Raw genomic sequence first — 25,867 nt, 5'->3', positions numbered from 1 at the left:
TGCTAACCAATGTTTCAGTAAGATAAAATGAGTTACTGCAATAACTGCTTAAACACATACTGAAATGACCGGGAAAGAAACACAAGACTAGTGGGGATGTGCTGCATACACAAACCAGAGGCTCTCTGTTGCCTTTAGTGCCTGCACTGCTCAGAGACCTGAAGGGAGGAAGGTACCTGCCTCCACCCACCTACTGTCGTGACGTCTTTGCAGACAAAGGGTCCATCTGAGCCCAGGATCTCCATTTTATGCCGCAGAAAGGATAAAATAAACAGCGGAACAGCTTTGTATCGGGGTATCTGAGCAAATAACAAGCGTCCTGCTAATACCGAACACAAGTTTTGTGATGATCAGACCGCTCGGGAGATATTTACCCTCAGTGATAAGCAGTGCACTACTGATAAGAAGTGCACGACCACCTTCCAGACACCTTGATTCAAAGTGCCAATGAAAGGATTAGTGGACAAATGTATAAATTCAGAGCTCTAATTCACCTGAGAGTGTAGCTGGAGTCTGCTGCGGACAGTAAATCCTGGAGGGCAAAGATCTACAGTGCCTGAAGGTAAAGGATGGCAGTCAATTGCCCACCGGTTTTGAGCACTCACAGACTAAGGCTGGTTCCTCTTACCTTCCACAAACTAATTAGGTCATCACAGAAAAGTTAAAAAATGTCGATTTTTTTAATGTTTTCTCAGCATTTAGCTCCCTTGAAAAAAAACTGCAGCCATGTAGCAGTTACACTTGGAGAAAAAAAAAGGCCTTTCCTCATGCACAGCCAAGCACATAAAACAGCTGAAAAAGAATGTGTTTCAGTTAGCACAGGTTAACACGTACTGTATGAAGGCTCATTTCTTCTTTTTAGGGTAATGACTTGTTACAACTGTGCATCATTTCCTAAAGCAGAGCTCAGAGCTCTGTTTGCCTTGTTCGTTTTTTAAATACCAGGGTTAACGGGGATTTCAGGCTCTGTGCTGCCTTGTGGGCACCATTTAAAGCTCCCCGTGGAGAAGAGTCAATTGAGAGCGAGGAGCTGGAGGAAGCAATTTAGCTGTATTACTTCCAGCATGAACTCAGTGTGTGGAAGCAGCAGCCAGGAAAGGCAAAAATGGCAAATGTGGTACGGGTCAGGCAAGGAGCATCCCTCCCTTTCCGTGGGAGCAGCTCTGCGGCGTAAGCTGGGAGCAGGGAGAGGAGAGCTGGTTACAGCGTTCAAGCAGAGGAGCAGAGCTCAGAACCACCCCGACCTCCTGAACCACAGTGCTGCACTCGGGATTTGAGGCTGTGAGAAATAACCCTCTGCTCTGGCTCACAGATACCAAGTTACCATTTTGACACCAGCTATTCGGCAAGATGGAATCTGCTTGCTTATGCATCAATTTTTCCCCTCTCCACCTAAGTACAATTCTCTGTTTTCAGCAGCCGAAACTCTAGAAAAAGCTGTTTAATTCATATTTTGATAGCACACTACTTTGCAGGTAACAAACAGGTTCTTGAGTGTAATTTTTCTAAACATAACTTCCCTCTTTTCCCATCTGCAACCTTTCAGCATTATACTTCCCTCACTTTCCTTCCTTTCAAAATGCATCCAGCCCCTCCTCACCAGCAGGCGACCGCTTGGATGTTAAGTCCCCTTTCATTCCCTTTTATTCCGAGCCGAGGCTGTAATTGATGGCAGACAGGATGCCACGTAGACTAACAGCAAATCATGCTCCCAGCAGCTTGCGACTGCCTCTCCCCGTGCTCCCTGCGATCGGTGGGAGTGGGAACCATCCCGCCTCTCTCTGAGCCACCCGGCAGGGAGATGGGAACTGATGTGGGCATGGTCTGAGCAACACACATACTGAAATCAGGAGAAAAGTCAGTCACTACTGCTTTACAGTGGTGTACAGCTCCAAAGAGCAGCACTTCTCCTTCAAACTACCTCCCTTCCTTCCTGCTCACATTTACACCCCACTCTGTGATGGTCTGTATGGCCAACTTCAAAACGACTCCAGGACAAACATGTCATTTGAGATTATTCACTCCCAAAGTGACAGATGAGGCACATCTTCAAGTATCTGCTGAAGGCATCAAAGCCACAAAGCTGGTTTGTGCAGTTGGGTGCTTATGTGATCTTTGGTCTTTTCTTACAGCAAAGGGCAACTGTCCAGTTGAAGTCCCTCGTACAATATACACATCACCGAAACAGAAAACCAGCACTGAGTGCGGACGAGCTTTGTTCCTCTGCTCTCAGTGTTGATCCTCCGCAGCCTTGCGAGTGACAGAGAATTCTTTTTTTCTCCCAGTTCTGGTGATGTGCTTCCCTGAAAGTGTTACTCAGCATGGGGCAGGATATTAAGCCATTTTATGTTTACCACTTAAGCTGGAGAAAATGTTTCAAAATCATATTAAGAAAACTTATTTAACTTTCTCTGACGGCCAGCTGTCAGTATAGCAACAGCTTGCCAGAACCCGTAATGGCCCCAGACAAACGTGCCCATCTGGAAAGCCCACCCGGTGCACGCAGGAGGCATCAATCTCAGCTGAGTGCTCAGGAGCACTACGAGGACCTCACCTGTGCCGTCCCACGGGGACTGCTCCCAGCGAGGACCCACGCGGGCAGCCCAAGTGACTCCCTCCCACAGACACAGAGCCCAGGCATGGGGGCAACCTGGCACTTTTATTACCCACTTCTTCCCTTGGTCTCTGATGCTGAGATGTTTCCCACATGCTCTCTCCATCTGGAAGCAATTTCTCTCTGCAGACTCATGACAGAAAAAGAGACACCCCCCACTCCTCCAGTCCAGCCCAGTTAAGCCATGTCACTTACTGCAGTGGACAGGCAAAGAAGAAGAGGCCTTTTAGCTGGCGTGAGGTTTTTTATAATCCTACTCTACCAGAAGACAAAATAATCTCTGGACAAACAACTGCCACCCGACTTAGGAGATCAGCATGGCCTGAAATCCTTTCTTCCTGGCCGCATTTGGTCAGGAGACTGTAGGGTTTCACCTGTGACCTTCCTGTCATCACGAACATCTTTCTTAGCTGTGGGATTAGTTCTTGGCATCTTCCCATCTTAACTCAAGCCGGGCACTGGACCAGCCAGAGCCAGCTCACTCGTTAATCTTCTGGTCATAAAATACACATGCCCCCAGGCCTTAATTGATTTTCAGACAGGTTTGATGGGTTTAGCTAGCATTAAGCTATAATGACCTTCAAGCTAGAGGTATTGTGTTTAACATCTTGTCTAGCTTGCTACCTGGCAGGACCAAGGCTCCCGCACAGCGACCCAGAGAAGAGGATCTACAAGCCCTCAGCATGGGGCAGGCCAGCACTACACATAGACAATGCTGAGGAAGAGGACCTGCCCCTCACAAAAATCCTGAGCATCAAAGATCTTGGTCTCCCACCTCTTTAAACCGAGACTGGTCTCCAGAGCAAGCAACGGGCTCCTCGGGCTCCTCACTGTTAGCTGAGCTGCTCCAAGTGATGCTTTCTCAGATGAAACAGGGGGAAGAGCCACTGTGAGAACATAAGCCCCCCAAAAGTGACGCCCTCACCTGCACAGAACGGCAGCAGCTCACAAGTGCGCATCCCTGCTCAGAAACACAGTGCCCCAGCTCCTGTTTGCATCGTGTTATGCTTTTCAGTTTGCATAGCCGTAGTTCTGTTGTACAGAATAAGATGAGAACAACATGCCCTCACCAGGTCCCTCAATCCGACGGCTAGATTGCCCAAGTGAGAAAAATCCCACAAGGGAGCTCCAGAAATTCTGATCTTAAATTATTTATCAGCCTGATCATCAGCAGGAGCTCTGCCTGCCAAAGCCCGTGCTGCGAACAGACGTTTTAAATATTGCATTTATTCCGTCAGCAGCCAACAGCCCAGGCTGGAAGCGCAGCCGCTCCGCGCGCAGCCCTGGCCGAGCACACGGGTTGCTTTGCAAAGAGCGCATTCAGCCGTCTAATCTCACAGGAGATGTCCCGCTGCCCGCTCCCCCCACAAAGGGGGAAAATCCTTTCATTTCTGTTCTTTTGATCTTCTCTGCCAGACGCTGCTGGATGCCTGTGGGAACGGATGTTTACTCAAAAGAAGAAATGTTGTACGCTGGACCCTCGAGTCTCTTCATTAAAGGGGAACAAACGTTTGCAGTCTGTTTGTGCTGCCCCAGCACCAAGCAAGGACAGACGGACCCAGCTCCGTGCTTACATAAGGCCATGTTATCCCGGTCTTGCTAAAGGTGAAAGCCAGCAGCGATATGACGAATGCAGACGGCACAGGAGGTTTGCATTAGAAGGCAAATAGTTAAGCAGCAATTTATCCTGAATCCCAAGGAGCAAGACCTGCGAGTGTGTGCACACACACGAGGGACAGAGGGCTTAGGCTACCGTAAAATGGTTGTACACAGTAAACAGCATTTTGGCTGCAAGACCTGTTATTGGTGTTTATTAATACAGTGTCCACGGAGGCCTCCAAAATATAAGTAATGGAAGAGAGGGCTCAGAGTCCCATCTTCAAAAAACGTTCACCACACCTTAAAGGACATCTCTTGCAGAATGGTAACACGTGGTCCCAGTATAACTGAGCAGCTCTAATTAAATCTGGTGGAGGACCTGGTTCCCATTCACACTGGTCAGTGCGATGAAATCCTTTAAGACTACACCCCTTCATGGGGATCTATTCGTTTCACCCCAAACGCGAACAAGGAACACCCTGAACTGCTTGCGCGACTATCAGATTTCATCTGGGATGGATAGGCAGTGTGGAGGGGAAAGGAGAGCTGCTGTGGCTTTCACCTCTGGATTTCAAATTTTTGAGAATGGAGGGATACCTTAAACTGCTGTCAGATCAAAAATGAGACCAGAAAGGATCCAGACAGTAAGGTAATGGATTCAAGCAAGAGATGGCCAATTCTAATGAAAAGAAGTTGTAAACAGTGATGAGGGGGAAGGACAGGCTACTACGGACAAATGTGGGGGAAAAAAAAAATTACATTTTTTTACAGAGCTCCTAAGTGCTCTGGATAGGGCATTTACCTAAAGAGCTTGTTAATGTCAATTACTCCCTGGAAACTGTGAGAAAGATGGATAGCAGAGAAAGACCAGGATGGTTATGGAAAGGGGGTTGCTCTCAATTCTCACAAAACCATGTCATGGACCACCACCCTGAGCAGATATTCAGCACCTTAGCTGAATTAAAACCTTACAGATTCACAGTACTGTGCTTAAACTGGTGTTAATGGCACAGAGCAGGAGCAGGTCTGAGCTCAGCAGGTGCCCCGCACCTGGTACCACCCTGTGAAGCAGGGCAGGTTCCCCAGGCTCCTGCCAAACTCCGGTTTCGGTGGGAGGAGGGATCCAGGAGTGAGTGGCTCCTTACAGCAGCAGCATACCAATGATGACTCCACCGTGCCTGCAGCGAGTGCCGTGCTCTTCTGAATGCAACTGTTTGACGCTGAAATAGTGGTACGCTGCTGCTGCTGCTGCTGTTGAAAAGAAGGTGGAACGGCACATTAGTGCACCGAACTGCACTGGGAATTGAACACAGCTTGTGCAGCCCTCTAGTAAAGCTGGGGGAAAGCAGAATTTTAACACCTGATTTTTCTGAAGGGTCTTCCTTAACAACAACAAAGGGAACAAAAAAGGAAAATAAAACCCCAAAAAATCCTCGTTCCTTTCTAGTTTTTAGCAGACAATAAAATGTTTTGAAAGTGTTTGTCTTTTTTAATGAAGACCTGCACAAGTTCTGTTTCAACAGTGAAAGACTTCCATTACAATTCAGGAATCACACTAGCCCTTTTCCTAGGGGAAGAAAAGGCTATGGATCGCACCACATTCAGCCCACGTTATTATTAAAAAGATCTTTGTTCCACGCCTGACAATTGCATACTAAACAGCACCTTCAGGTCGTTCCCTAGAAACACCCCTATTCTTATCAATATCTTAAGAATTGCTCCTGGTGGAAAGAATTTAAATGAGGTGAAAGGAGACATAAGGGACCAAGAGAAATGCCCCCCCCCCCGCCGCCAATAAAAGAATGTGTACGAGGCATTCCTTGCATACAACACAGGGAGTGGGAGAGGTGGTGAGCAGTAAATCACTGCCCAAAGACCTTTGCTTGCAGAAACAGGAGGTTGTCAAGCCCACTTCTCCTCACAGCCAAACTCTTCAATCTTGTTACGATTAAAATACTTTACGCAGCAGCAGCCTCGGCTGACTAAGCAAATGCAGAGCAATTACCACCTCCATTTCATTATCACTAAGATTAAAAAATATATACATCCAGGAAAGAAACACTGGGTGTCAGGAGCTTGTAGATTACTCAGGGGCAACCATTACAAGGTTACAGAAGGCAGCATTTCCAGCTGCAGGTGGAAACATCTGCACCAGTTCAATTGCATCTTTTCAGCAACTGGAGTAAAACTGGCTAGCTCACTGGCGCATCCCCAAACAAAAGGTTCACAGACGGCAATGGTTAGCGCTCAAACTGCAGCTCTGCTGTAACTCTAAGTAAATCGGTCGCATTACACAGAGAATGAATTTGGCCCAGCATGTACAAACACAACCTCAAAGGCACTGAATGCCTGTGTTATGGGCAAGAAGTCTCGCAAGAACTCATACATCAAATTACAGAGCTAGAGGCAGATACTCATTGTAGAACAACATGCTCTCCATTACTCTGAGCTTTTGCTTTAATACGACGACTCAAAAAAAAAAAATACTACTTTACATTTTCTGGCCAGCTTGTCCAATTTCCAGTGCTCTCCCTTTCAGCACAACCAGCATGGAAATCAGGCGTGTGAGACAGGTTTGCAGAACTTTGAAGTCCTGATCTCATGACTTGTCAGACAGATGCTGAGCACAGACAGCACCTCAGACAGACAGATGCTGAACACAGAGTTGAGTTTGGAGTCACCACCACAGCTCCCTACATCCTGCAGTTTTTTCTCTGTGCGAGCCTTGAGGTTACCGTACACCCGCGCAGCAGGCCTAACTCCTCCTGTATTCATTCATCTCTTTCTGGTCCCACACAGAAATAGGAGGCTGGAGCTGGAGCAAAAAAACAAATGGGGGAATTAACACACAGAATGTTTAAGGGTGCACTCCCTCAGGTCCCCTTTCCTATTGCCACTGCACCTACTCGTGCTGCATGCCGCACAGACTGCCCACCGCCAGCCACCGACACCGCTCTCGCCTGCACTGGAACCGCAGTGCGCGTTACCCTGTCTCCACTTCTTGTGCCTTCTGGTTTTTGTGGATCACTTACACATGCACACATTATCGGCATGGCTCAGGTCACATCTGCTAGTATTTTCCCACTATGTTTTCAAAACAAAACAAAAGCCCAGATACACACGTACCGTACATCACTACAACAGACCTACGCTGCTCACTGTGGCGAGAAACTCTGAATATTTGCGTAAATATGAAACGGCAAATCGCTCTACTAATCGATTAAAAACGATTCCAAATATCCAGTTTGAGAGCTACTGAAATAATTCTCTGCCAGGAAAAACAAGACAGAAAAGTGGGAATTATGTATCTGTTCTCTGGGTGTCCCACTAGTTTCCTACAGTGCTGCTGAGAGGGGCAATGCTTCTTGTGGGTCTGGGGAATGGGTTTCTCTCTGTGTTTGCCACTAATGGCATTTTGTTATGCCGCAGCAGTACTTGTGTTTGAGGATGTTCCAACATGTCATTTAAGAACAAGAGAAGAATAGGAAGAGGTGCCCACCAGTTCAGCTGGACTGTCCCTGTGCCATACTGGGGCAAGTCACTCGAGGTGCGATTCACCTCATCTAGCCTTAGACATATAAACCCAAACCAGCTGTCCAAGCTCCCTTTATAGACCAGAGAGAAGAAGAGGAACTTCCGAAGGGCAATTTGAGATGTGCAGTTCACATCATCCAGCCTGTTTTAAACGCCTGCCCTTGGATGAGATGAATTCCAGCAAGGTGAAGGGGGCTGTTCCCTAGCTGCAGCACCAACAGTGACAAAGACTCACCTCCCTGCAAGAGCTCCTGGGCTTCTGAGCTCCTGGCTTCTCATCCTGAGCTCAGGCTTCCACATCAGGACATAGACCACCGGTGCTCATCAGCTGGTACTGAGGACCTGCTGTGAGTTAAGATGGCAGCTGAGCTGAGTTTATAAACATCAGTGGCATCCACATGTTGAACTTGGGTACAGCAGCCCCTTAGTGAATGTAACTCACACTAACCAACCCCCAGGCTCCCCGTGCAATACCTAAATTTACCCTTGCAAGGCATAATGAAAGTAAAATGATTTTGTCTAGGCAGGGTCAAGAATTCAAAAGACTATTCTGGCCCCTGCAGTCCTGAGTTGTGTGTAGTGAAGAGTAATTGCATGGATTTGGTTGCTCCAAAACTTGGAACATGGACTTTTCCCAACCTGGAGAGTTAATTTTTTATTTTGTTAATCAAATTTCCATGCACAACTAAGTTGTTGGACAATTTTCCCAGGGCTTTTATTTTATATTTATTTGTGTACTGCCAACAGAGCCAATTTTAAACCAAAATGGCAAATCGATTTTCTTTAATCTTTTCTCTTTCACACCACTCTTCACAAAACTGAAAGTGCAGCACGAAATAGACTCTATAGTATCTACTTCAGGAGAGGAGCAAGTGATAAATTACTTGCCTAGGAGGAGATGAGGTTATTAATCAAAATGGCTTCAGGATGTAGTGTTTGAAGTTGTGTCAAATATTAAATAACAGGTGAAAAGGAGGAGGTTTTTCCTTTTGAAACCCTAAATCTAAGCCTGTTCAATAAAATGAAGCAGACACCTGTTAGCCAGGTTGTCACAGAAAAAAATCTTCATGAAGAGCCAGTGTAAATTAAAGCCTTCAAATCAAAATCAGGACTTCAAGATTGCTTTGTGTTTCTTTTCATAATAAACAATGACACAGTTTGGTCTCTCATACAATTTGTTCAAGGTGACTTGAACGGCAGGAGCTGAATGCAACTCTGCTGTCCCCTGAAAGTTACACCTATGAGCGCTTCCTGATTAAATGATGGTTTTACTTTGCATTCTCAGATCCTCCTTTCCAACTTAATTGTTTTCCAAGAAACCATCTCATCCACTGCTGAGCTATATTGCCAAGGAATGCAAATTCATAGTGCTTACTGATGGCATCACACGAGATTTGTCCTACAGAGCTTCAGAAAGAGGAAAACTACTACTGTAAGTAAGAGTTTGCGTGTGTGAACATGCATGATTTACTCATGCATGCCCATTCAGAACAGAATGAACTCTTGCTTGCTTCTGCTGCTCAGGGCCTTTCTGTCAAAGGTTTTTCATTTTGTTTTATAGCATAACCTTTGGAATACAGAATACATGCAGCACTTGGTTTGAATTTCTGGTTAAGGGTTGAGACTGTTTGTAGAGGGGATAATGGAGTGGGGGCAGGGAGCTCGCATTTCAATATGGTCTTCCCCTTATAGTTTTATTGTATACTATAATTTGGGCTACATGGAACACAGCAACCTTCTGAGGAGGACACTGATACCATATACAATGCAAACCTATTCTGGGACTAGGTGAATGGTTTATTTAGACAGCTGAATTGGCCCCCTTGTAACTGAAATTCAGACTGATGATCCCCTTGTGAGACCATGGAACTGTCTGTGACTAGTCTAGAAGAGCACTGGGATATATATTTGACACTGTCTCCCACAGTAGTTTTGTATCCAAGTCAGGACGTTACAGTCTGGAAGAGCAGACAACCACATAATTAAGAAACCAGTTGGATGGTTGGGCTCAGCGGGCAGTGGTTAACGGGTTGTATTCTACCTGGAGGTCAGTTACAAGTAGAGTGCCACAGGGTCTACACTAGGATTCGTCCTGTTTAACATCCTTATCAGTTACCTAGAGGAGGTGTTAGACGACACTCTTGCCATGTTTGTGGATGACACCAAATTGGTGGGACCAGTCAACAGACACACTCAAGGGCAGAGCTACCATCCAGAGGGACCCACACAGGCTGGAGGGATGGGCCAACAGGAACCTGATGAAGTCCAACAAGTCCTGCACCTGGGGAGGAAGGATCCCCTGCAATGATACAAGCTGGGGACTGCCTGCCTGGCTGGGGAGCAGCTCTGCAGAAAGGTCCTGGGGGTCATGGTGCAAAGAAGGCCAACATCCCAGGATGCATGAGCAGAAGCATGGCCTGTAGACCAAGAGATGTGATTATCTCCCTGTCCTCAGCACTCGTGAAAGTGCATCTAGATGCTACATCCAATTTTGGTTCCCCCAACACAAGACAGACAATGATAAACTGAGCTGAGTTCAGCTGGGAGCCACCAAGATGGTTGGGGACTGGAGCACGTGTCCTGCAAGGAGAGGCTGGGGGAATGGGGCTTGTTCAACCTAGGCAGGAGATTGTTTAGTGGAGGGTCATCAAGAAGATGGAGACAGGCTCTTCAGCAGTACACAGAAGGAGGACAAGAGACAACATGCATAAATTGAAATTGGGGTCTTTCAGACTGGATATAAGGAGAAACTTTTTCACAATGAGGACAGTCAAGCAGGACAACAACTGGCCCAGAGAAGTTGTGCAGTCTCCATTTTGGAGAAAACTCAGTGCTTTTCAAGACCAGAGTAGATAAAGCCTTGAGCAACCTGGTCTGACTTCACAGCTGGCCTTGCTTTGAGCAGAAGATTGAACTACAGGCCTCTTAAGATCCCTTCCGATTTGAAATACCCAGTGATCCTGTACGAAGGAAGTTCCCCATCCAGCTATCACTAATCCACAGGGAACACCAGCAGTGTAGCATCCTCACCCCAGTAGTTAGGGAATATGAAAGTGAAAGCTTTCACAAAGTTGAACTCCATTCTAATAAGAAAGAAAATCTTATGCGTTCAGTGGCTTTCTCCCTTTTTTCCTCTGTTCATTAGCAGTGTGCTACAGAGTGTGCATGTTCAGCAAAAAAATTAGGAAAAAAAAAAAAAAAAAAAGATGAACAAGATCAATTTTTATATCTTTATCCTTTCCTGTGGCTGATAAAATACTGCTCTTCTCCGAAGATACACCAATAAATTTTCAGTTTAGATTTGTGTACCAGGAAATAGTACTCCCACTACATCCTTTGGAGATTATCCAGGGCTTAAAAGATTTCACACTCTAGCAATTCCCCAGAATACTCTGACTACATGTTTCCTTTGTCAGTCTTATCCTAATATAGTACTAGATAAGTCCTTCTACCTCCAGGCTATTTACACTCCCCAGAGAACGAGGACTGTTTCGCCACATAACCAATTAGAAAGATCAAGTTCTTTTAATCTGTCCTCAAATCCACTCTAACACCGAAAACCTGTTTGTATTTCTTGCCATAATATCAGGATGGGTTTCCCTTTCTGTGGATGAGGTCCCAGTGCTGACTGCAGAATAGCAGGTGTGCTCTCATCCGAGCCAGAGTGTAAATTAGCACATCCAAGTTGATTCCCTTGCACACAAAACCTCCAAAATTGCATGTTTTCTTTTCAAGGCTACAAGAGCAAGAACTCCAGGAGGCCTTGTCTGTCCTCTCTTCATCAGCCCGATCCAAAGCCTCTGACGTCAGTGGAAATATTCTCCGTCACTTGGAGGGTGTTGGATCAAGTCCCAAATCTTAAAGAATAAAAGCAAGGGGAAAACGAGGCATTAACTTCAAATGCAGCTGCCTGGAATTCCTGCCTTGAAGTGGGAACAGAATGACTTTGAGGGTAGGCAGAAGGATTTTTAAAATTAAAAAGAATGGGGCGAAGAGCGTGTTTTAACTTTCTAACTGAAAAAAAGTGCTTTGGAAAATATTTTGTGAAACTGTTTTGAATTAACTTATTTATCCAGTCAAGGGAACATTCCACTCGCATTCACCGGAAGAATGAAAACCTGAATGTCACAGTATTTACTTTGATGCTCTCTTCATAAAGTGGAACTCGTCGGTGTCTTTATGCAACATACAACTTCTCAGGCTGCTTCCCAAAATAAAGAAAAACTAAACAGAACAATGTGAGGAGAGTCAGCCCATTCAGGTGTTTCACAAATAGGAAGTAACAGAAGATTGCAGAGCGTGTAACAGCTTTATCCTCATCGGGAGTAAGTCAGCTCCTGACTTCACTAATGCCATAGTTTTGCACAGGGGAGCTACCCAAACGCTAACAGAGCAAGAGGCTGTATACACTGTTCATAATTCGCCAACACATTGAACCAAATCCTATGCCATGTGTACACAGCTAGAGGAAAGCCTGACTGCATGTGTTACATGTGCATTATGTTCCTTGGCTGCCGTCCAGATAGCTGCTTTCATGTCAGATAACTTTCGCCCAGAAAGTTATATACTCAGAATTCATAGCTACACACTTCTCATTCACAGAAGGTCTTACAATCACTCTGTATTGCCATGATAACCTGAGAACTGACTGTTCTCACCAGGTCTGGTAGCATACGCTTTTTCTGGATCTGGTCATTAATCATTTGCTCTGTGACTAATTCTAAAATCAAAACAATCAACATAAGGCATGCATCAAAGGAAAGCCATCTCTCTCTCTCCCCCAGATGTTTCACTAATGAACAGCCTAGTATAGTTACAGTACGACGAAGAAGTAAGAAAAAGCTTCTTTTTTTCTGCTCTTATCTTCAAAATGGCCCAATCAGTAGAGCTGAACCAAAAGAAAAGACTAAAGAAAAGCAAGAAGTGAACTGAAAAGGACATCTTGCATTTTATAGTAACAAACCAAACAAATATTGCACTGCTTGCTTTGTAAATCTTACAGAAAAGCTCCTCTTTAGCTCAGGCTGCCTATTTCTTAAAAAACAAAGACAAGCAGAACTAGCTGCAGGGAATGAAGTATATTGGCATTTGAATTCATGCTTGTATATCCTCTGAAGGAAAAAACGTCTTAAAAGCAACCTAAGGAACTTCCTCAGATGTATTCTGGCAACAGTTATCTGGTGTCTTTACAGTTCCTTAAAAACAAACTGGAAAATCTTAAAAAAACCCCACAGATTGCTGCCAATTTCAAAACAGGATGTTTTGTTGTTGATGACTGTAATTAGGACCAGTGACCTTGAAAATGTAAACAACCCATCCATTACCTCTTCTCTTCTAATTATTGTTGTAAGTATTTTTTTTCTCTTTGTAAACTTGGCTGTATGAGTAGCTTAGCACTCATACTGAGGCAAAGACCAGAACTTTCACAGGACTGAAAATACCAGCCCCCAACGTCACCAGCTAGTTGAAGGGAAAAGGAAGGGAGGAGGAAAGTATTTAGTATATGGCTGGTGATTTAAAATCAAGGTGGCTGTTATCAGCACACAGAAAAAGCAAGACAGAAAAGGCACCCCTACAAGAAATGCACTACAAGTATTGCTGAAGGAAAACCCATTGTCAGGTGATAACCTCAGAAAGTGCCTGAACTCTTGAGACAGCAAGGAGGAAGTTCTGCAGCTTTCCCAACACCTAATCCTGCAGTGAGAAACCTGACCCCAGAGTCTTTACCTTCTGGTGTCCAAATTCATTCAGTATCGTGCCCAGCTTCTTCGTGTTGCTGTGAAGTTTATGAGCAGCTATGGCTGGATTGGGATCCCTCCAGTCAATGGACAAGCGATGATACCAGAGGTGCTGACCCTCATGAATGTGTGCTGACTTGATGCTGGGGTCAAAGCGATGCACCTCACATCCACTGTTGGCCATGCTGATCTCAAACTGGTTGTCATCGTTGCCTAGCCTACGAAACAAAAAAGATGTAACTATTAATGCTGCAAAAAGAACTACTAGTGAGTAGGACATTCTGAGGATTCATAGTAAAAGAAGGTAAAATCCAACCTACTTGTTTCTGAAGCAAAGTGGGGGAGCTGTTGGGCTCCTTCTCGGAATATATCCACAGCACTGAGCACAATCTAACCCTAATTCTGATGGGATAACAAGAAATAAAGCTAAGGGTCTACAATAATACCTGCTGAAGATTTGGAATAAATAGTTAGATAAAGGAAATTTAAAGGAACATGAGTTTCTTCTCAATGTCATATTCATAATTGACATTAAGAAACTTTAAATCAAATTTTTCATTTATAGAATGAAAGTACTGGAGTGGGTTGGATGAACTACCCTCCCCAGAAAATTCAAGATCAATGCAATATAGTGCACACGATTAGAATGAAGTGCTCCTTTCAAGGCAAGAACAAAACCATTTTTATCCAGGCTGATAACCTTCCCAAAGAGCTTTTTCTTAATTCAGAACTTGACATAATTTATAGGAAAGCAAATTAAGCGTTAGAACCTTTGTGCTGTCATTATTCCTCTATTTACATTTTATATTTATGTATATTCCTCTATTTTCAATTCGCTTTTTCTTGATGAGATTACAATACTTTCCTTAGCCCCACTGCACAAACTTCCAATAACCAAGCCATAAGCAGAAGAGCAAATACACTTAAAATTTATACAATACTGTTTTATAAAAATCAGCCATATTTCCCACTGTGTCTATAACCTGGTGTTACAATGATGAGCCACAATGGCCGCCAAGAGGGACAAGATACAAGAACCAAATGCCTCTCTTTCTCTGTGCACAGCAAGACACAGATAAAGAAGCAAATTTAAAAATAACCCCTTCACAACAGTAGCGGAGTTGTTACACAGACTTAAGAGAAAGACTACTGCTAATTTGGCAAAGGCCCTAAAGAAAAAGAAAAATTAATAGCCCCATCGTACAGCAGTGTTGTCTCAGTCCCTGTCTCTGCAAGAAGAAGATGTACTTTACAAGGCTGTGCCATATTGCCACCTCCAACAGCCCACTGGTTCACACAGGGCACACTAAAACTCAAAAATTCTGGTATTTACCATTGCAATCACATATCTGGACCACAGGTCTTCCCTGCTGCATAAAATAGGATGTCCTCTTCATTCCTACTCCTCCAAGCTTGTTCCAAACATGGTTCAAACCATGCACCAAGCCTTAAACTTAATCAAAATTACGCTGTTGGATATATGCACATGTAACACTGGGAAGAGAACCAAGATTTTTAAATCAGCGCTTTAACCAGTTGTACTAATTGAGAATATCCACTGTGGACTAACAGCATGGCATTTATCTATTGTACACAAACCATTACAGGGAAGTACTCTTAGATGTACTGTCAGAGCACGTGCTACACTACACCACAATTATCCTTAGAAATGTTGCGAGTCTGAAATAATTCTGGCAATATGCAAAATGCAATGCATTTTAAATCATGCTACGCTACGGTACGACATTAAGCCAGCACTAAATGATGATCTTTTAGGTCTTTTCCAACCCTAACAATTCTATGATTCTAAATGTTTTACATAGATGACACACTGGCAAACTAAATCGAATTCAACTTGTGAAACAATGTTTGGAAGAGCATATGTTTTGGAAGTTACCAATACAGTATGACGCTTGCAGTAATACTGGCTAAGGACAGTGTAACGATGCCCTAGTAGAAGGTCTTCTCCTCAACCTTCTTCCCGTTCGGGTGCCCTTGGGAAGTAGGAGGAGACACTGTTTGCAAAAACAGCCCAGCGTGCTTTTAAGAACAACTCTATGTCACGGGATTCTAGCCCGTACAGCCATGTAGGAGGAACAGAGAGGAGTTTTCTTTTAATACATTCAACACACATTAGGAAAAAAGTTCAGAAGTTAACCAAGTGAATCGACATATTTGTTTGCATGTGGCTTTCTCCAGAAGGGACACTGATGAACAAAGACCAGTGTAATCCCTTAGGAATGAGAAGCTGGCTAAAAATGAACAACATGCCAATTGTTGGGGACAGTTACAGCGTTAGAGTGATGAGCCTACCAGCGACCGACGGACACATGCGTCCGTGACACATATCTAACAGCACCAGCTGGTACAATCCACACGGCCAGATGCTTTTGATGTAGACAAACCTCAGGCTGCCTCCAAACAGATTGCTATTCGTGTTGTCTGCAAAGGGAGGTTCACAGTGATGCAAAACAGAAAAAAAAATATAGATGGGGGTGAAGAAGGCTGATATATCTTCTGGCACTTTAGCTAACAGCTCAAATTTATGCCTGAAGAGAGATCTAACTAACAACAAATATTTAGGACAGAAAATAAGGCAATATCCTAAAGAATGAAAAATTCCTGGCTCACATGTGATCATGCTAAGGGATAATGCAGCATGATAAAGGTAACAAATTAGGTGTCCTAACACAGATTTTGTGTTACTTAAAAAGGGACCATGATTTTAAAAGAAATGTGTGGAGGTCACAGAAGACTAGAGAGGCCCTTTCCCACCATCAGGGGAGACAAGCTGCTGCCTCCAGCAACAGCAAAATAAAAATGCTAAAGACACCGACCTATTTTTACTGTAAAGGAGAAGAGAGCTCGGTTACAGAGCAGGCAGCAGCACGCAGCCACCCGCAGTGGGGGCAGAGGTGGGCTTTCCAAGCAGCAGGAACAGCACCCTGCTGAGGGTCCCTCCTTGCCTGTGTGCCAGTGGGGAGGAAGGGCTGGCTGGCACTGCGCCCCGACGGCAGCAGGGCAGGGACGCTGACCCAGGACAGAGCGCAGCAGGGAGCAGTGTCCCTTGGCTGTCCCCTGCTCCCAGGGTTCGCAGAGGGTCACAGTATGCAGAGCCTCACACTCAGAATAAATAAACCCCAGGCTGCAGCTTGCACTGAACGGAGCATCGTGCTGGCCCCCACACCACCCTGGAGCGCAGCAAGCATAGGTGGCACAGAAGCTGCTTTGTCTCCTCCAGCACAGCTCTAGATCTGTATCTGATGCAGCCTGGTAATTGCAGGTTACTTCAGCTCCCACAGGGACCACAGGACAGAGCTCTAAAAACATGCATGTTAAGGTCCAGCTTTCCCTTTCTGGGTTCCTCCTCCTCCCCTTCTTTGTCAAAGGAAGATAACAGAGCTCTGCAGCTCGGGGGAAAAAGAAGCATGCCCTGCCTGGATCCTAAGGCCCCTACACTTTAAGATCCTCCTGAAAGAGCTTTTATACAGTATTGAGGCAAGACTCGTTAAACCTCAACTGGTTAAGTTTCTGAAATCCTATTCATTTATATTATCCCAGCCTGAGTGTCTGCCTGTGATGTTTGTAACAGACTTAGCTTAATCTAAGTAGATTTAGCCCTAATAACTAGAGCTCACTAATGCATATTTCAGTTGTGTATCATACTGGGAAATCCTGTCCCCCAAGCAAAAACATTGCTGCCTCCCAGCAGTAGAAGTAACTAATACTAATCTAAAGAGATCTTCAGATGGTTCAGACACTGCTCGCTCCCATTCACAAGTAACCTCTTCATTCAAGCAACCTTTGCATTCAAGAAGGCAAAGCCTAAGCAGCATGGTTTGTTCCCTTTTTTAATGATATATGCACTTAATTCAGGATTCCCAGTAACACTCGCACTGAACTTTTGCATTTGTCCTCCATCCCTCCTCTCCAGAGAGAATGTCCTTCATTGGAAGCAGCTGCTCCCCCTTTGCTCTTTATGAACTGTATGAGATAACAAAATTGGTTAAAGGGGATTTTTGTCTTACTCAGAACAAAATTACTTTTCTGCCTGTCATAAGCTAAAGGAAGTGAGTCTGAGAGAAGAATTATGCAGTAATGAGCTCCAAAGGCTGCAGAAGTAAACTGGAGGATTGAAGACTACTCCTCCTTAACCTCAAATATTTCTCTTTTATTCTTTAGCTGTTTCATTTGATGGTTGGGTATTTACTGCACATGTGTATCTGATGCTTGATGGGAGAGCCAACATCAATTTCAGTCTTTGCTGAGCCCTACTGTTCCATTAGTACAGAAACTCTGGCATTTAGGCTCCCTGTACCCAACCCAAAAGAGCACCACATATAAAGCACTGGTATACGTGCACTAGCTCAGATTTGTTCAAAACCATTAGCATGTTATCTTTGTGCTGGTCAGCTTTATGCCAAATCTGCATTTCCTAGCACAGATGAAATCAGCTCTGCATTGTGTCTACTGGCCAATTCAACAAAAATACCATTCTTAACCCACACTTGGTCCATAGCAAAAGGGAAGAGGGACATTAATACAGGAGCTCAAGTCTAATATTGATGATCATGTAACTTGAAGGGCAAGATCTAGATTAATTCCACTGAACTTTGAGCACTTTGCCAAGACATCTAAAGTCAGAAGCCACATTATCCCAGACTTCCTCCATAATCAAAGGAAAGCTATACCTACCTCCAGAATGTTATTTAGCTTAGCTGATTTTCCACCTGAATGTTCCTGCCTCTCCATACTGACTACTAGAAGGAGCCTCAGGCAATGAGCCAGTACTACAGTCAAGCAGGTAATGTCTAGACCTGAGCATGGGGTAACACAGCATCTCTCTTAACTTGCGTAGGAACGTGAAAAACTGAGAAAAAAACCCATGTAAACCTATATTTTGCATTAAAACCAGGTAAGTATAATTTGAAATAGATTGCAAAGAACTTTCAGAAAACAAGAAGCAACAGTTGCCAAGAGGAATTTGCTCTCCATGTGTGATTTGTCTCTAAGGGGCATGTTATTTTTGTTCTGCGACACAGCAATGCATCTCAGTAAAACCTGAGAGCCCCTCACCCTCTGAGAATTTTGGTCTTTACCTCTCAATATAAGCTCGATCCAAATATAAGCCCACCCAAATTAACAGAAAACATTCCCTTTGACTGCAGTGCACTCTGCATCCACTTTATGTTAATTGCTGGTATTAACTGCCTCGTGCTGATCACTGAGAAATGCCACCCTGACACAGTTCCTTGCTATCCACCATTTGTAAACCCATAGGAGCAAAATCACAGAAATAAACTGCACTGGTTCAAAGGAGATTAAGCCTTTCAGTACACCTCTAACCTAAAGCTGGCTCCCAGGACAGCAAAGACCTTTTATTAGGCTGCTGCCATGTAGTGATCTGTGTGAAACGAGCTCCAGATCCCAGCAATCATTCTCCTAATGCACCTGTGCACTGATGGGTAATGCAAAAGGCCAGTGGCCTGACCAGCTCTGAGGACTGACCTCCCTTGTCCTCCTGGGAAGCAGAGTGTTTTATTAGCAGGGAAACAGGCTGCATTTGTGGTTTTACTATCTATGAAAACACTTGTTCTATGAAGAGTGAAAAAATCAATCTCGAGTGCTGTAAACATCATAAACACTACAAACATTTTAAAATAAAGCCACAACGGCCTTTATTATTATCACTTCAGCACGTCACCCCTGAAGTGCTTAGCAAACACACTCACATATGGAAATGTACTATTTTGTCCCAGGGATAGTTAATGAAGTTTTATAAGTAATGCTGCTGAAGTACATGGCAATTATGCAAGTCATTTCTGCTTAGGGAAGATGCTGTAGGCTTCTCAGTTTATCTCACTGATTTCCATCTTCCTCTGTGTGAACTACCACTCACTACTCACCATTAAGCAATTTGTTTTCATACTGATACCAGAAAAGCGAAGGAAAACAAAGACCCTCACGGAGGAAGGTTTTTCCCTAAAAACAGAACTTACAGAAGCACATCAACACGTAACAAACACACCTGAACAATGTCTATATTTTAAAGGACAACCTTGTTGCAGCCTGTGTTGCATTAATGGGGCTTTTTGAAGCTAGGTGTCGTGAAACAATTTGCTGTCTTTTAAAGAGAGCACTTACCCAAGGGAATAGAGACGGCACTGCTTGCTTCTGATTTGATGAATGAGGCTAAACCTCTCATCAAGACAGATCGACCAGGGCTTCTTTGTGGTTTCAGAGTACCCTCTCAGGCTGTTCAGGTTCATGTGTTCACATGAAATCTGTTGAAATCAAAGGATGTTTCATTTTAAGACATGACTTTTAATTTGCTTTTAATTTGCCTTCTGGGGAAAGAGTGGAAAGAAGAAAAATGTTAATTGGTTTCATTTAAATCTGACTGTCAATCTGATACACAGCTATGGAGATTTGATGATCTTTTTTCCTTGTTCATCTGTTCTCCTTGGTGAAATTTAAGGCTTACATAATCCCCCAGATAGCAATGCAGTTTGAAAAGCAAATAATTAAGCATTAGTACTATACCCAAAAATCAATTTTCCTGAGAACAATTTATTTTGTCATTAAAATGTTTATTTTTTTTTCTTTTCAAACCTTGGAATGGAATCTGTATCCTGAATAATGTTAAAATCATGTCATGGTTCAAGATTGTAATCACAAGTTGCAGTGTCACTGCAATGTACACTGTATACCTTACCTAGAGTGTCCTGGATCTCAGTTCCAGAAGGGATTTAGTCATTACCGCAACACATCCCCTCTCCAACAACAAAGGGATTTAAGCAAGTGCTTAACTAAACAGAGGAATCACAGCACATGTGTCTATGCTGTGCTGGCTTAGACATCTAGAGTCTAAAGCCAAGATAAAAACACTGCAAAAGGAGAAGAGAGAAAGATCCTACAGGGAGGAACACTGTAAGTCAAAGTCATAGAATCATAGAATCATAGAATCGCTTTGGTTAGAAAGGACCTTTAAGATCATCAAGTCCAACCATTAACCTAGCACTGCCAAGTCCACCACTAAACCATATCCCTAAGGACCACATCTACACATCTTTTAAATACTTGCAGAGATGGTGACTCCACCACTTCCCTGGGCAACCTGTTCCAGTGCTTGATAACCCTTTCAGTGAAGAAATTTTTCCTGATATCCAGTCTAAACCTCCTCTGGCACAACTTGAGGCCATTTCCTCTCGTCCTATCACTTGTTACCTGGGAGAAAAGACTAGGTAACAAGTCCTTGTAAAGACCAAGAAAGCAAGGACTAAAACGTGCTGGATTCATCAGAAACTTGGAAGTGTCAAAAATCACTCAACTGAGAGGTGAAGTCAGCTTTGGCAGCAGCTGAGCAGCAGCCTGCAACAGCCGAAATACAGCGGTGACGGAGTCAACAAAGCTATTTCCCTGTGAGTGACCTCCACCCTGCGGAGGAGCCCCTGCCCACAGCACCAGCTCTGCCTGTCCGCCCGGCAGCTCGGGCCCACGCTTCACCCCCCCAGCTCTGCCACACCATTCAGCACCATCCTCTTCCTCCAGACCCACTATGGAAAAGGCAGGCACGGAGCTGCGGGGTGCTGCAGCCTTTCCAGCATTCGGGAGCCAGGGCACAGCAAACGATGGAAAGCCAGCGCAATTTGTACGGCTGTAGTCATACAGTTGCAGGGGTTGTGGTAGGCGCTCTCCACCATGTGCCTTATAGTAAGTAAATAAAACTCTCATTCTTTAAGAAGCTTAAGCTCTAAAAGATCATTACCTGGAGCATTACATACAAAGAGCTGCACGCTGCGTCACCACCTCCCTGCTCCTGCTCAGCTCATAAAATTCATAAAAGCATCTCTTCATGCTGCTCTCAGGATTCACTAAGTTCTAAGCAATGATTTGCACTGCATCCCACTACCCATTTCCCTTCAGTCACATAACAATCAAGGAATAAGTGGTATTGCAATAACAAGCACTAATTTTAAGACACAGAAGAATAATGTGCTCTCTATAGAAAACTAAGATTCTGCAATGCTGCCACTTAATTGAGTCATGGCATTATAAGCAATTACAACACTAAGAATTTGCAGCAATTTTAATAGCTCCTGCTACTTAATAGCTCTTGCTGTCAAAAATAAAAAAAAAAAACTGAACTCTGCCTTTAGCACCATCACCAGTCTGTTGCATGATTTACAGACCCTGATGCACTGAGCTCGTGCCGTGTTCTGGGCTTCTACTCACTACTATCATACAAACAATAGCACATGTGAGATGGTTCTTCTGATCATTAGACACTAGCATTGAAAAAGCTTTTTCTGGCCATACCTCGACCCTGCTGACATGGCATCTTCTCCCTCCAGAAGTTCGAGCCATTCTATGCTAATGGCAGGGAGCTGAACTCAGGCAGAGTAATTAGTAGACACTTGCTGAGCAAACAAGGAAAATGAGATCCCATGCTCATCTACGTAAGCAGGACCCTGTTTCCAGAAGCGTTCATACCAGTTATGGTGTTATCCTGTCAGTTATTAATCCTATAACACCTGCCAGGTCAGGAACAAGGATTTCTCTCATTTTTTTTCACTTATGCTTGTCCCCCCCACCAGGGTCAGTTACTCTGGGAACGAAACTTCTTGATTAGTATGTCAGAAGCAATAAACTCTCTGCTAATTGATGTCCTTGTAGGCTTTGACCCAACTAGTGGAGTTTTGCAGCATCTGCCACTGTTTATTAAGTCACCGAGATGAAGGGTGTTTTCAGCTTAATATGCCTGCTGCAGCCTAAACTTCTGTACAACAAAACAAGCAGCTCTACATACATCTCTTGCTGTCTCCACATGTATCATCTTGCCTCCTGTGCTGGTATAAGTGGAGGCAGAGATGTTGAGTGTTCATATTCTTGAGCATTTAGCCAGGGGTACCCACAAGCTGGAGGATAAGTGAACACTCTACTACCCTCCCAGTTACCACACCATCAGCACAGCAGCATTTTAGACGTGTTTCAAATGAATCTCGTCTCAGCCTTTAAAGCATTGCATTAACAAAGAATTTCATATGTGAATGACAGTTCAGTGCCATTAGCACCTGAGGCTTTTTGCTGTTCTCCAGCGTAAGCGATGGTGCAGTTAAATCTGTATTCAAGGGTCAACTGCTGATAGACCTGGGTACCGAAAGCAGCCGCCCTGTCACAACTGTGGGCAACCAGAACCTTTTCCATTTTTCATTACAGGAAATGCATGCATAAACACTATTGTGCAGAAGTGATGTCCCATTAAGACATGACGGCACAATTTCCATATGTGCTGAACCCTGGAAGTATCTGTCAATGCAATCTGGATTTGGAAATGTCACCTTTGAAAAAGCACATTAAAACACTAATTTTCCAGGTAATCATTTTTGTCCTCAAAATATCAGGATTCTATTGGTACCATTGGCACAACTCGTCCAAGTTAGGGACTGATGCCTTGTTCTCGTTTTACTGGGAACCTCAAATGCATCTTTATCGCATTATTATTGAGAGGTGGAATGCTCTGTATTTTTCTGTGTCTGAGAGAGAGTGAGAAAGACAGAGAGAGGGGAGAGGAACGATGTCTGGAATTTCAGTCATATCATACTCCTGTCAGGACACGAACCCATCTGGAAATAAAAAGCAAGGAAATAACACGTTCTTTCTACCCTGTGTTTTGACCTATACATTCGTGTTGACCGTCACTGCTAGGTTAAGCAACTTCAGAAATACGGCAGCTTCCAAACCAGTTTGGTGCGAGGTTGATTCCTTGTATGAGATGGAACAGCCTGTGCCAGGCAAACCATTTTCTAAATGGAGACTGAAATGAAAAACCTACCTGAGAAGTGCTAATGTACTTCAGGAACCTCAAGGCTTCATAGTTGAGGGAAGGAGTTGGACTTGCCCATGGTTGTAGTTCAATGTGCCATCTTACAGTCTGCAAAGCAAAGCAAAACAAAAAACACCTTAAAGGAACAGGATTCATTTATTGGTACAAGCATAAAATGCAAAGGCTAATAAATTAAGGAGATTTCATTTCAAACAAAAAGAGTTTTCTAGGTGCTTGTTTGAAAATCCTTTCAGAATAAAGTAGGGATTGAACGACAGTGAAAGAGAATCTAACTGTGATTTATCATGATCAGCTTTGAAAGCAGATGTAGGTAATTCAGAAAGAAAGGGCTCTTCATCCAGGATACGTGTCTCAGCACAGTTATTCTAGGACACACAAGTACGCCCTGGCTTGAAGAAAAGCATGAAGAAAACCAAGACCTGAATAACTAAATCCTCTAGCAAAACATCTGAAAACAGTGAAATAATTTTAATTTTATATCTATCGCGTATCTCCGCTTGAATATCCACTGAAACAAGAACTTGGTTTGCAAACACTAATCATCACCAAAGGACACCTCTGCAAACAATCTCCTTCCTTTTTTAAAATCTGGATTTGACAGAAAAGCAAGCTTCTTGTGGTCTTTGAGAAATGTCCTCTTCCTTTCCCACGCTTGCCTGAGATATACCAGAATTCTTTGTTTTCCTGAAAAAACATCAGCGTGGCTGCCTGTAGCCCTACCACTCCTCATTTTCATAGCCCCAGGGAAGTAGCTTTGGTGGATGCTTTCTGCACTCCCTGCAAGGCCTCTCAGCTCTGAACCTCGGGGATCCTCTCAGCTTTTCCAGCAACACTTCCCACATACACAGAGTGGGACAGGAGAGGGTCTTTCAGACACGTGCTTGCACAGCAACAGGGCTCTGCACTCCCATCCGCGCCACCTTCTCCAAATTCTGCCCGCTTTTGTCACGCTGGGAAGTTTAGACATGTTATCTCTTGCTCTCAAGTAGACAAAAATACAAGCACGGTGTTAAGTTCTACTAAATTAAGATTGATTCCTCATGGCTTTTCATCTTCAGGCTCCATAACTCACTTCTATAGCAGGGCAGGTAGTATCAAGCTTTCCTTTAATCATCCCCAATTAACTGAGCTTCCACAATGAACAGGATGGGTTTTTTTCCCCATAAGTTCATGACATTCAACAAAATACCAAACAGAAACCCCATTCAGGATTCCCACAGGACCTTATTTCAAACGAAGCCCTGGAACACATATAGGAAAAAATAATTAACCGGAGAGGACAGAGGCAGATGAAAGAGGCGAGGTGCTGAGCCCCCGGACAGGACTGGTCTGCGGCGCCAGGAGACCAGAGCCAGCACGGTGACAGTGGGGATCCTCTGACACCAGAGAGGAACGCAGGAAAGAAAAAGAGAAGGTGAAACTAGAAAAGAAAGATGATTAAAGGGGATCACCAGACCAGATGGAGTTTGCCTTGAGATGATACCATGAATTGATATTTTTGCAGCGTAAGTAAACATAGTCTGGAGTGAACGTGAGCCAGGAGGTCTGTATGAGGTTTATCATTCCTTTAGGATTTGCTCTTTGGGGTTTTTTTTTACTGTAAAGAGACGCTGAACAGGACATTCCAGGTATTTTTTTTCCCCAGAAGCAGATAAAAGTAGCATTTCCCACTCTGAAACTTGCTGCCTGCAGCAGCCGTGGGCTCCTATACCCTGCGTGGCACAAGGCTGGAAGCAGGTGAGCAAGCAAGCGCTGCGGCAGCACGTACCCCTGACCCTGTGGTTGCAGAAGGCAGCCTGCGAACAGCTAAGAGCAGGAGGATAGGTGCACGCCGGGGAGGGAAATGCCTGTAATCTTTCAGAATGAGTCACAGTTCACATGGCTGAATGACGTTTGCAATGACAGGAATGCTGCCGTTTCCAACAGGCTTGAAAGCTGAAATGAAAATGAAGACTGACAATCATTTTCAGGCCAAAAAAAAAATAAAAATCCCAGACACCTAAACATCTGTGCCCACTTATTCTGGAAATCTGCTTGTGTGAGAAGTAGCTCATTAAGTAGAGGAATTGCAGGGTGCCCACTGTGGCACTATTCAGCAAGAATTCCCTCTGCACCGAGTCAACAGGGAAGAAAAAGAAAAAAAATCCCTATAATTAACCACGTGAATGAGGTTCTTTTTCAGCAGAGTGCAATATCCAAGAGCCACTGCGGCTTACTCTCAGGTTCTTAAAATCTTGAAGATGACAAATTGCCTTCCCACTGACTCCAATAAACACACGAAAATGAAGATAAAAACCCCAGTGACTTAATAATGCAGTTTCACTAAAAAAAAAAAAAAGGGAAAAAACCAGGAAGGGATCAACCTTTTATACAGTTCTTCAAACACAGGAGCACTACATAAATGCTGCTTTTGTGACAGAGACCAGACCTGAGCTCCTGTTTGACAGCAATGCTTTTGAACAGCTTCTCAAGCCTCACACTTGGTCCCTGGCTCCTTACTAAGCAGCAGCTCATTTCCATTCACTAACGAATACA

At 44.0% G+C, this 25,867-nt stretch overlaps 1 protein-coding gene across 1 annotated transcript in view; it reads right to left on the bottom strand.

The window, feature by feature from the left end:
* The window catches only part of METTL24 (methyltransferase like 24), a 51,339-nt gene that overhangs the window by 5,351 nt on the left and 20,121 nt on the right, over positions 1-25,867 (bottom strand). The window contains 3 exon segments of the mRNA XM_068406441.1: positions 13,475-13,703; positions 19,630-19,769; positions 23,321-23,419. Of these exon segments, the coding sequence (XP_068262542.1) occupies positions 13,475-13,703; positions 19,630-19,769; positions 23,321-23,419 (468 nt within the window).

The sequence above is a fragment of the Nyctibius grandis genome, chromosome 1, assembly GCF_013368605.1.
Source record: "Nyctibius grandis isolate bNycGra1 chromosome 1, bNycGra1.pri, whole genome shotgun sequence".
NCBI lineage: Eukaryota > Metazoa > Chordata > Aves > Nyctibiiformes > Nyctibiidae > Nyctibius > Nyctibius grandis.
The sequence above is the reverse complement of the archived record's forward strand: the minus strand, read 5'-3'. Positions and strand labels throughout refer to the sequence as shown.